The sequence below is a fragment of the Danio rerio genome, chromosome 8 (genome assembly GCF_049306965.1).
Source record: "Danio rerio strain Tuebingen ecotype United States chromosome 8, GRCz12tu, whole genome shotgun sequence".
Classification (NCBI taxonomy): Eukaryota; Metazoa; Chordata; class Actinopteri; order Cypriniformes; family Danionidae; genus Danio; species Danio rerio.
The window spans coordinates 16567589-16580514 of record NC_133183.1 but is presented as its reverse complement, the minus strand read 5'-3'; the positions used below and the strand labels follow the sequence as shown (position 1 = coordinate 16580514).

The 12926-nt window shown below is 36.0% G+C and overlaps 1 protein-coding gene across 2 annotated transcripts in view; it reads right to left on the bottom strand.

Moving 5' to 3' along the window:
• The window catches only part of cacna1ea (calcium channel, voltage-dependent, R type, alpha 1E subunit a), a 201891-nt gene that overhangs the window by 15534 nt on the left and 173431 nt on the right, over positions 1–12926 (bottom strand). For both annotated transcript variants that reach the window (XM_017357424.4, XM_073910150.1), the window contains 9 exons: positions 11034–11198; positions 8676–8789; positions 8494–8586; positions 8097–8207; positions 6472–6537; positions 6222–6313; positions 5860–6028; positions 5602–5729; positions 1141–1237 (listed from right to left, as the gene is read on the bottom strand). In XM_017357424.4, coding sequence (XP_017212913.4) covers positions 1141–1237; positions 5602–5729; positions 5860–6028; positions 6222–6313; positions 6472–6537; positions 8097–8207; positions 8494–8586; positions 8676–8789; positions 11034–11198 — 1035 coding nt within the window. The remainder of the gene's footprint in view (positions 1–1140; positions 1238–5601; positions 5730–5859; positions 6029–6221; positions 6314–6471; positions 6538–8096; positions 8208–8493; positions 8587–8675; positions 8790–11033; positions 11199–12926) is intronic.

The window sequence follows — 12926 nt, the reverse complement described above, 5'->3', positions numbered from 1 at the left end:
AGCCGTTAAATGTCACTAAGCTGAATACTAGTGTCTTGAAAAATTTCTAGTCAAATATTATGTACTGTCATCATGGCAAAGATTAAATAAATCTGCTTTTAGAACTAAGTTATTAAAACTATTATGGTTAGAAATGTGTTAAAAAAATCTTCTCTTTGTTAAACAGTAATTAGGGAAAAATAAACAGGGGGCTTATAATTTTGACAACTGTATTTTTAAATACTATAGGGATCTACCTTATTGGATTTTCTCTGATATTTTCAAACTCTTTTTGGCTGAGCTGATGATTATATCTGTTCTGTTGTGTGTTTTTGCAGAGTTAATTGACAGGTTAATTAACAGATTCAGGCTTGAGATTTGTATTCGGCATAAGTGTAAGCTTGTTTTAACAAACTTAAATCAACTTGTGATTATATGATCCCAATTGATGCTTTCTTCCTAGATCCTAATTTTGTTCCCAGATCCTAAATAAAAAAAGATTAAGCTCTGATTTAAGCTCTGTATGATCACAGTCAATAAGTCAATAATTTTTTCCTATATTCTGACCAATATATCATACCATTTTATATCATTCATAACTTTGTGTTATTTGTGTTTTGTACTTTCATTTTCCTAGTATAAGGTTTACAGCACCCCATGTGAATAGAAAATGCTGCCACCACATAGTCCAAAATGTATGTGGATTTGTTTAAATAAATGAAATAACCTTTCATGGGTTTTCTAATACAAATTAGTAAAATATATATGCTTAATTAAACCATATATGTTTTAATACCCAAGGTTCAGTTTATAGTGACATATTCAAGTAAAGTATTATTGGTGGATGCACATGGACTATAGGGAAGGATGATTAAAAGACAAACAACAAGTAGTAAAATCACTGATGGTCTATGAATGATAAAATTATATGTATGTACTGCAATTATTTGACATACAGTGCTCTTAAAAACACTAAAAATGTAATTGACTTAGATACAAAACATAGTATCTTGTTTCACAAACATGGTTTAATATACTTTTAAAGACATTTTGCACACAGAGATATTCATATTCTTTGGCAAAATTGACCAGATTTTTTGTAGACACTGTAACTACAGTCTTGAACTCGAGCCTTTATTCAATGGTAATACTGCAGACTACCTTATACGCCACTTTGGAGGGACATTTCTTGCCCAGGCCAAGCGGTGGCGACATGCAGGTCAGCATCTCGTACATATCAGTGTAATGAATACGGCCACTGGGAGGGGGCAGTCATGTGATGAAAAGGAGGAAGAATTGGGCATTCCCAAGGAACGAGGGAGGAGAGGAAGAAGAAAAAGAAAACAACAGAAAAGATAGAAGGAGAAGGAAGAGACAGGAAAGGGAAGGTCATTTTAATGTGTTTCATACTTAGGAAAGGAAAACACTGTCAAGAGGGAAAGTGATTAAACAGATAAGTGAAGCCAGGTGGAGGTCTTTCTATGCTATACTAGCATAGAAGAGGCTAGAGGAGAAAAAATATTAAAACAGCCAAAGATCTGAGGAGTCAAGTAGGTGGATCTGAGGGTTTGACTGGGTGGATTGAAAAGAACGCCTGTTATATAATACCATGCTGGTATAATACATAATCCCAAAATAGTGTTTTTGTTCAGTGTCAGAAATTAATGTGGGAAAGAAATGCAAGCAAAATTCAATAAATAAAAGTCAAAAATATTAAATTGGTGTGCATGTGTTATTCAATACAATTTGAAATAAATATTTAATAATTTTTTCCAATAAAATATTTCATTCATTAATTTTCCTTCAGCTTAGTCCCTTTATTCATCAGAGGTCACCATAGTAGAATGAACCGCCAACTTATCCAGCATATGTTTTACACAAAAAATGCCCTTCCAGCTGCAACCCAGTGCTGGGAAACATCCATACACACTTATTCACACACATACACTAAAGCCAAATTTAGCTGATTCAGTTCACCTATAGCACATGTCTTTTGACTGTGGAGGAAACAGGACCACCCAAAGGAAACCCACACCAACAGGGGGAGAACTTGCAAACTCCACACAGAAATGTAACTGGAACTCGAACCAGCTACCTTCTTGCTATGAGGCGACAGTGCTAACCACTGAGCCACCGTATCACCCCTTATTAAAATTTGTAAATAATACAAATAAAATTGACAATATATTCTAATACGAACTCTATGTATAGCTGATATATATACAGCTAAAGAAAAACATTAAGGGACCACTGGAAAATTCAGTTTTTCTTGATTTTATTTCTTGATTTATTCTGTAAACTGATTTCAGTTTGTATTAATTTAAAATAATGTTGTAATTTAGAGTAATTTGTTTTTGCATAAAATATATATAAAACTGATTTCCATGTTTTTAGATGTTTTTGTGTTACTAATAATACTAATGTTGATAATAATGTGGTTAATAAAATACTCAAATTGACAATATTTTTTTTATTTTTGGAGGAACTGTTAACAAACATTCATTTTCCTTTGGCTAAGTCACTTATTTATGAAGATTCGCCACAGCAGAATGCACCACCAACTATTTCTGCATATGTTTTACGCAGAGGATGTCCTTCCAGCCGCAATCCAGTACTGGTAAACACTTATACACAATCACATTCACACACATAGTCCTACACTAATTTTGTTCATCCAATTTACCTTTAGTGCATGTCTTTGGACTGTGAGGAAAACCAGAGCACCTGGAGGAAACCCGCACAAACCCATGGAAAACATGCAAACTCCACAAAGAAATGCCAACTGGCCCAGCCGGGACTTAAACCAGCAACCTTCTTGCTGTGAGGCGACAGTGCTAACCACTGAGTTACTGCGCGGCCCATTATTGAACATTTATAGAATAAATGTTAATTATATCAATATAATATAAACTGTATAATTATAATAAAAGGTGGAATGTGGTGGCGCAGTAGGTAGCGCTGTCCCCTCACAGCAAGAAGGTCGCTGGTTCAAGCCTTGGCTGGGTCAGTTGGTATTTCTGTGTAGAGTTTGCATGTTCTCCCTGTTGTTGGCGTGGGCTTCCTCCGGGTGCTCCGGTTTCACCCACAAGTTCAAAGACATGTGCTATAGGTAAATCGGGTAAGCTAAAATTGTACGTAGTGTATGTGTGTGGATGAGTTTGTATGGATATTTCCCAGTGATGGGTTGCATTTGGAAGGGCATCCGCTGCAAAAAACATGTGCTGGATAAGTTGGCGGTTCATTCCACTGTGGCGACCCCAGATTATTAAAAAGACTAAGCAGAAAAGAAAATGAATAAATCAATAAGTAAAAGGATAAATTTACTAAAAAGTAAAAAAAAAAATCTCCTAAAAAATGTAATTAATTTCTGACACTCTGGTAGGTCCAGTGAGAGATAAGTGTAATGTTCTTTTGATTTACAAACAGGTAGACATTGATGAACATGAGGAGTGTGACCTCATCTAACCCGAACAGCCCACATTAATGTTCAATAAAAGCCCCAAATCCAATTCAGACACAGAGAGAGCGAATCCCTGCTGACATCCATCGACAGTGTTAGATATTATCTAATGGAGTTCACTGATGGATGGCTCTCAGTGTCATTAACTGCAGCAGTTATTCACACTTCAGGAGCGGGACGCAGGCCGAAGGGATGAGCTGTCTCTCTGTGCACTGAGCTCTTGTCTCTGCCAGTCTTTGACCCAGTGGAAAGTAGCACTGGAGTAAATCACGGAAACGAGAGATAGGGGTAAGGGGTGTTAGCTAGTGAAGGAATAGGGGATGATAAAGGAGAGGAAGAGAAAAAAGGCAAAGGGGTAGTTTTTTTTTTTTTTTTTTTCGTGGGTGAGCCAAACCTTGCATGCCACCCTGTAGGGGCAATTCTTTCCAAAGCCCAGAGGAGGTGATATTGTGCGTACTACTTTGTACATCTCCTTATAGTGTAGTTTTCCACTGGAGAAGGAAATACTGGCCGTTAACGATAAATAGACAAGATGTAGTAGGATTAGGCTATTTTCATAAATATACACTTCAAAGGGGTCATATCATGAGTAGTTTGCTGTATTTATCATATGGTATTGTAATTCTTGTTTTAACAATGTGCATGCTGACGTTAAGTACTAAAAACAAAAACATATTTTCAGGGTCTAAAAGAATTAAGTGCATGATGAAGAATTTACGAAAGCAGTAAGAGCTTCTAAAACAAATGATATACAGTGGTCCCTCCTATAACGTACGTTCCCTTTTCACGTCCTCGCAGTTTTGCCAATTTTTTTGTGTGTAATTTGACATGTTTTTTTCTACAGTGCATTAGGTTGTTTATTGATTATTGTTAATCAATTTCCTCCATGTCTCCTGCACAGTGCAGAATGCGTTCTGCTTGCCAAATTTACATTCGATCCTGTGATTCTTCGATCACTAGCAGTGTGACTGTGAAGAGTGCAAGTTCTCTCCCCAAAATGTCGACGAAAAGGTCAGCGTCATCAAAGGCATCTGCAGTAGCACCCAAAAGGCAGAAGAAGATGCTAACCATCGCACAAAAAGTTGAACTTCTGGACATGCTAAAGGAAGGTAGAAGTTAGGCGTCTGTAGGGCGCCTTTACAGAATAAATAAATGAAGATCAAATTGTTTTGATCTTTGCTTTCATTCTATAATACTGGACTTATTTTTCAACAAAAGTTTGAACTTTGAGAGTGTTTAAACTAGAGTAAAAAGTGTGACAATGTTAATGCCTGTCTGAGAAAAGCGTATAAAGTGTGTAGTGAGGGGTTTTACAGCCTTAAAACATCTATAATAATTGTAAAAAATAAAGCTGACTACTTTGTCTATCATGGGCTATTTTTAGAATGCAACTCCTGCGGATAACGAGGGACCACTGTAAATATAATCAATCTGCCAGTATGGTTTTAGTTTTTACATTCATTAGATATGATATAGAATTTCACACAAAGCAAAAGTGCTGCCTTTTTTAACCTAGTTTTAGTCTATTCTGAGATGTCTATTGGATTTTCACTGACAGCCCAAGTTTAGCCTTGTTTCAGCCAAGCTGTCTACATTTAGGTGTCTATTAGACGTTTATTAAACACAAAATTGTTTGCTGGGCTCCTATCAGACAAATTGTTCAAAGATCCATTCTATACTCATTTGTTTCTCAATGAAACCTCTAATTTGAATAAATCATTTGAATTATTAATTTATCATTAATTAGGAGAACGAATGCTATTTTCTATATTTAAACTATCAATTTCTCCATTTAATTACCAGTAAGCGAAGTAAGATGTCTTAAACTGATTATTTTCTACTACTTATTAAATTTTAAAACTTTACAAAAATTTGTTCTTTATGACATGACCCCTTTGAAGTCATCCTAAAGGATTTAAAATTGGTAAACATATTAAACATAACTGACAATTACAAAGCATTTTAACATGTACATCTCATAAATAGCATACATGTGGCATACTTATATAAACACACAGTAAATAAACTATTGTTTGTTTATGCATTAATATGTATACAGTTATATAACACAATATCGTTCCAGAATACAATTCATTATAGCATAAATTATGTTCTTTTATTATGCATCATAAACAGAAAGGGTATAAAGCTGCATCTCTTACCATGCAGCACGGTCATACTCTCCCCAGATCCGTACAAACTCATCTAAGTGGTGAGGACCCAGAATGGATGAGTCACGTGTCAGGTACTCAAAATTATCCATGATCACAGCCACAAACAGATTCAGCATCTGAAAAAGACAAAGTTCAGTGAATAAACCGGATTTGGTATGAATAGACCTTAAGTGTGTGGTCTTTAAGTGTAAAGATTTGTAGAAATGTGTGTTTGTGTCATTAAATACAGTATGTGTTGCCTCTCACCAGAAAAGAACTGAAGAAGATGAAGGAGACAAAGTAGAAGTAGGCAAAGTCGGTACCGCAGTCGTTTTTTATTGTCTTTGTTGTTGAGTTGACAGAAGTGTCAATTTCACACTCCTTCTCTCCTAAACACGATAGCATGATTTCCTGCCATGATTCACCTGTTGCACTCCTTAACACAAACACACACACACACATACACATACATATGTATATCAGAAATTAAATCACATTCATCAATCCCGGAAGGGAAGTCTGTTTATTGTATCTGCTTCAAATTGACATAATTAATAACTTAGAGGATGTATTTTCACTAGAAATAATAATGACATTAAAGCATGCAGAATTCATTACCATAATCTTACCTGAACAAAAGCATGAGTGCACCAAAGAAAGTCCTGAAGTTATTGTGTTCATTGATTTGGGTTTTCTCATTTATCTTGATGTTGCCAAATACCTTCAGAGAGATTACAAACACATAAGAGCCATCTGTCACATTATAGGCCTAATGAAGTAATGGAAGAGCAAAGATGGCAGAGAAACAATGGAAGAGAGAGAGAAAGAGGAAGAATATAAAATGGAGACAGACTGTCTGGGGACAAAGACAACCTTTACCTGCATGCCAATGATGGCATAGATGAAAAACAGCATGGCGATGAGCAGACAGACATATGGTAGAGCCTGTAAAATAAATCTCACGTTAAAGTCTAATCTGAAAAATGATTGTTAAATTATATTTGCATAAGAAATAAATATAAAACTGCAACTAGGAGTCTTTGTCTGCGAATAATCCATTTAACTGATTCATTTTAAGAATTGAGAAACAAAGCAAGTGACTGTTGTTGTTATGAATGATCCACTCAATTACTGACTTCTTCGATTAGTTCAATAACACAGATTCAGTCATCAATTACCTGCCCTAACGAGGGCACATCGCAGGGCAAACACAAATGTCAGAATTACCTTTGACAATTTTGTTAACAGTCTCTTTTTTTAACTTCAGTTGCCATTACAACAAAGAGATTGTGATGTTTAGAAACAGATCTCTACAATACATGACAAAAGTCTTGTCATGGATCCCAGTTGCAAGAGCAACAAATAATAACTTGACTTCTAGTTGATCATTTGGAAAAGTGTCAAAAGGTAGATTTTTCTGATGAATCATCTGTTGAACTGCATCCCAATCACCACAAATATGGCAGAGGACTTACTGGAACTGGCATAGACCCATGATTCTTATAGAAATCAGTCTAGTTTGCTGAAGAAAAAATCATGGTTTGGGTTTACATTCAGTATGGGGGGCGTGCGAGAGATCAGCAGAGTGGATAGCAACATCAACAGCCTGAGGTATGAAGACATTTGTGCTGCCCATTACATTACAAACCACAGGAGAGGGTAAATTCTTCAGCAGGATAGCGCTTCTTCTCTTACTTCTGCCTCTACATCAAAGTTCCTGAAAGCAAAGAAGGTCAAGGTGCTCCAGGATTGACCAGCCCAGTCACCAGATATGAACATCATTGAGCATGTCTGGAGTAAGATGAAGAAGGAGGCATTGAAGTTGAATCCAAGGAATTTTGATGAACTCTGGGAGTCCTGGAAGAACGCTTTCTTTGCCGTTTCAGATGACTTTATTAATAAGTTATTTGAGTCATTGCAGAGATGTATGGATGCAGTCCTCCTAGCTCATGGGAGTCATACAGTATAATAATTCTTCTTCCACTGCGCCATGACTTTATAGTCTTAACTGTACATTATTGCTGTTAAGTGACAGGACTTTTGTCTAAAAAAAGTCAGACCTTACTGTCCTAAATAATTAAAAATCAAGGCATGATCATATTTTATTTTGGTAAAATAAGCGTAATCTAGAGGCCTGTGTATATCATATAAGTCACTTCTGATACCAAATGGTCAACTAGAAGTAAAGTTATTATTTGTTTTTCCTAAAACTTTTATAGGCGACAAGACTTTTGTCAGGTAGTGTAATGTTGTCTCTATTCATTCTTAATGCTCATTTTTCTTGTGGAGGATTGGAAACTGGGTGATCCATTGGTTTAATCTTGGAGTGATGCAACATTTAGTGAAATATTGTTTCATGTTTTGTGTTGAGTGTCTTGCAAACGCAGCATTAAAATCTGAATTTCTGTTTTGTGTTGAATAAAAGCAAAAACTGCATTTGGAAGAATAAGGATAAAAAGAAGAATAAGGGATTTCAATCTAGTGCAGCGCAAGACATGTCTGACCTTGAAGGACTGAACAAAAGTCCAGAGCAGAATACGGATGGTGTAGCCCTGACGCAGGAGTTTAATCAGCCGAGCTGCCCGGAATAGCTTCAGGAAGCCCATATTAAAAGTCTGCAAATACCAATGAGAGCACAGAGATGACTGCTTATGCAAATAAATATTGCAGACACACCAATCAAAATACAAAGGTCATTGCTTCTGCAAATAAATACTCTGCACATATTAATCAACACCATGAAGCTCATGCAAATACACACCAGCTAAATAGCAATTATTATACAGATGTGATTGTCCATGTAAATGACTTCTGTTTGCAAATCAATCACAATACATACTTAGTTCCTTATGAATATCAACTCTGACTACAAAGAACACACAAATGTAATTTAGTTCTCACTTTTCCAGTCTGAAATTTGTCCACCAGAATTTCTGTGATGCTTCCTAGAACCGTGATGAAGTCAAATATATTCCATGTGTCTCTGAAATAGTTCTGAAAGATATAAAGGTAATGACGTTATTTTTGAAAAAGTATTTCAACAGAGATTTTATGAAGTGATTCACATTCAAGGGTTAGCTTACCATTATACCAAAAGCCAGGATCTTGAGAACACACTCAACAGAGAAAATAACGGTGAAAATTGTGTTGAGATATTTGAGCACATCGTCATAGCCTTCAAGACGAGGATCATGATGCTGACAGAGAGCAAAAAAAGAACACACAGATAGCCTTGTAAAATATTTGTTATTTGTTTACATTCATTCATTCATTCATTCAATCATTCATTCATTCATTCACTCACTTTCTTTTTTAGCTTAGTCCCTTTATTATTCTGGGGTCGCCACAGAGAAATGACCTGCCAACTTATCTTGCATATGTTTTGCACAGTGGATGCCTTTCCAGCTAATACCCATCACTGGGAAACATCGATACACACTCATTCACACACATACACTACGGACACTTTAGCTCAGCCAATTCAGTCTTTGGACTTGTGGGGGAAACCGGAGGACCCAGAGGAAACCCACGTGAACACAGGGAGAACATGCAAACTCGAAGGCACTACCCACTGCGCCACCTGTTCACATTTATATAATATTATATATATATATTCTATCCTTACAGAGATTTTGTCAACAATTTTTTTAAACTAATAATTTTTTTTTCATTTATTTATCTTTTTTTTTAAGATTTATTTTTGCCCTTTTTGCCTTTATTAGATAAGACAGTAATAAGACAGGAAGTGAATTGGGGAAGAGAGAGAGTTGGGATGCCCTGACATTGTACTGCACCATATGTTGGAACGCTAACCACTGGGCTATTGCGCTGACAATAACTTATTTCTAATATCTAATTTATTTTGTTGTTGCCATGATGACAGAATGTAATATTTTTGTTCTGTAACCAATCAAGGGGCTTGTAATATTGTGATGTGTATTAATATATACAGTGTGCAGCATCCACTTGGATGATGCGACGGCGCCCACAGGACAACAGCGCCAGAGCGATCCCCACACACCAGCTATTGGTGGAGAGACAGTGATACAGCCAATTTGATGGATGGGGATGATTGGGGGGCCAATGAAGCAATTTTGGCCAGAACACCGACACTCTTTACAAGAAGTGTCATGGGATTTTTAATGACCACAGAGAGTCAGGACCTTGGTTAAACCTCTCATCCAAAATGTGGTGCTCACTGAGAGTATGGTGTCCCCTTCACTATACTGGGGCATTAGGACTCATATAGACCACAGGTTAAGCGCACCCTGCTGGCCTCACTAACACCACTTCCAACAGCAACCTAGCTTTCCCATGTGGTCTCCCATTCAGGTACTGACCAGGCTCAGCCTTGCTTAGCTTTAGTGAGTAACAGGTCTTAGGCTGCAGGGTGATATGACTGTATAACAATAATAATATTGACAAAAAAGCTAAAAGAGCCAAAAAAATGTATCTTTAAATGTTCTAAGTATTAAATAAAAGATATTCCTCTTTTCTACAAATACAGTAGTGCTGTCATGATATTGGAATTTGATACCAATCGGTACCGGTATTTTAGCGCATTCCTAAACTGCGCTGATTTGCCATTGTGTTCTGTGTTCAACAGAAATGACAGTGATTGGCCGTGAAGGTCATCAGTTCACCGAACTCATCGCGGTTTACTGAGTGTCTCTGTTACTGTGGTTACACTAAGAATGTGCTCAATAAAGAATTGGTATTGAAATCAAGTATTGCGACAACACTACAATACAGGCTATTGATTAACGCTAACCAATAGCCAGATTTCATAGCTATATACAGTAAGCATCCTTTTACACACATTCAGGTCTGGAGCCATTCTGGTATTTACCACCAACATATTTCATGATCCAAATAAATCCTGATGGACCTTAATACGCCAATAAAGCACTCAGAAAACTGAAATGGAAGACAATATGAAATGGACAGACCGCGAGGAAGGAAGCCATTCAGACTCCAGTAGAATATCTAAAAATATCTGTGCTCTATTACTCTCTCTGTGAAGCACGTAGTGACTAGTGAAGGGCCTCCTCTAACTCTAGGTAAAATTAGTCACGGAAGATGTCAGGCCAAAGCTAATGAGGAAACGTTAAATAGTAGCTGGTGCTTCAGATCAATATTTAATAAGCTGTGACTCATGACTGTCTGGTTTTAGAGCCATATCACAGACCAGGGGTCTCCAGGAGGGGCCGAACAACAGCTAAATCAGCCCAATTTATTTTGACAAATACACACATGGAGTAAAGAAGGCAATGCCCCTGCAATACTCACAGGTTTAAAAGAAATTTAATAGGAATTTTATTTATTACCAAAACTAATTACAAGAGTAATGTCTCCAGGATTATACTGTAATACATAATGCTCAAATTATTCTTGTTTTAATAAACAAAAAGAGATCACAGTGCTATAACATCCCTTCTTACCTTCATCATGAGAACGATGGTGTTAAGGGCGATCATTGTCAGTACTGTGTACTCAAATGAGGGCGACACCACAAATTGCCACAGTCTGTACTGTAAGGTCTGTCTGTTCTGGGGCATGTAGCGAGTCAAAGGTTTGGCACTGATGGCAAAGTCGATACAAGCCCTCTAAAAGAGAAACAAAAAGTTCAAAAGAGAGATTTGTTAGAGCTTTCAACAGCCAGAATAATTAAAGCTAGAGCCTCGAGACTTGATGCATGGAAAATGGCTGCAGACAAACTGGCAGAAAGACTTGTGTATAATCTTTAAATCTCTGAGAGTTTGTGTGAATTTCTACTTACTTTATTTAGTTTATTACTATGTTGGTAGGGATGTATATATGTTTATGTATGTACAGTTGAAGTCAGAATTATTAGCCCCCCTGTTTATTTTTCCCCCATTTCTGTTTAACATACAGTAGAGAATATTTATTCAACACATTTTTAAAGATAATAGTTTTATGAACTCATTTCTAATAACTGATTTAAATAATAATTTACTAGATATTTTTCAAGACATTTCTATTCAGCTTAAAGCAGGGGTGTCCAAACTCGGTCCAGGAGAATTTAGCTCCAACCCTAATTAAACATACCTGAGCCAGCTAGTCAAGCTCTTATTAGATATACTAGAAAATTCCTGGCAGGTGTGTTGAAGCAAGTTGGAACTAAACTCAGCAGGACACTGGCCCTCCAGGACCGAGTTTGGACACCCCTGGCTTAAAGAGACATTTAAAGGCTTGACTGGTTAATTACAGTAGGTTAACTAGGCAGGTTAGAGTATTTAGGCAAGGTATTGTATAATGATGGTTTGTTCTGTAGTTTATAAAAAAAAAAAAAAAAAAAAAAAAAAWTATATATATATATATATATATATATATATATATATATATATATATATATATATATATATATATATATATATATATATATATATAGCTTAAAGGGGGTAATGATTTTGACCATAAATAAGTCCTTCTCTAGAAGAAAAAATATTATCAGACATACTGTGAAAATTTCCTTGAAAAAAATTCAAAGGGGGTTGAATAATTCTAATTTCAACTGGATATATATGAGTAGGTATATATACATAAATTTATGCATATGTGTATTATTTTCTCTAATTTTATAGACTGTAAATAAACCTTGTATTTATTATATTTGTGCTTAGGATATGTGTATCTTATGTTCATATGTATGTATATATTTTCTGTAAGTTATTTGTCTTGATTGCAATGCTATTTGTGGGATGGCATAGACCTTTGCACCGCTGGGAGGTGGGGTGGGTGTTGAGGAGTGGATCGTGTTTTGTTTATTGGAAAGAAAATTTTAAAGATGCTTTGACTACATGTAAAATCAATAAAAACTTGATCACAAAAAAATAGAGATTTGTTTGGATTAACTTCACATTAGATTTGCATTTGATCGTCGGGAGGAACAGGAATTGCTTGAACTTTTGCAATGCCAGTAAGAGAAGTACTAATAAAACATTAAAATTGAGAAGGACATGATGGAAAATACAATTAAAACTGTCCATATCAGGTGGAGCTGTTCTTCAGTGGATCGGCCTTCAATAGTGACGTGTATTAAACTGAAATTAAATAAACTGAACCGAAGATCAACAGTGACATTTGTGTTAAACTGAACTGAACTATACAGAAAAGGACATTAACAGTGACATGTATTACATTGAACTGAATCAGTTTTAATTTAGAAATACACCAGCATTCTACCTCTACTCTCCTGCCTGCCTGATATGCTGAAATGTTCCACAATCTAAAATATTGTTATGGCTTTTTATTCTCTATTCTTCATATATTGTATATAAAGCTGCTTTCACATAATCTACATTGTTAAAGCA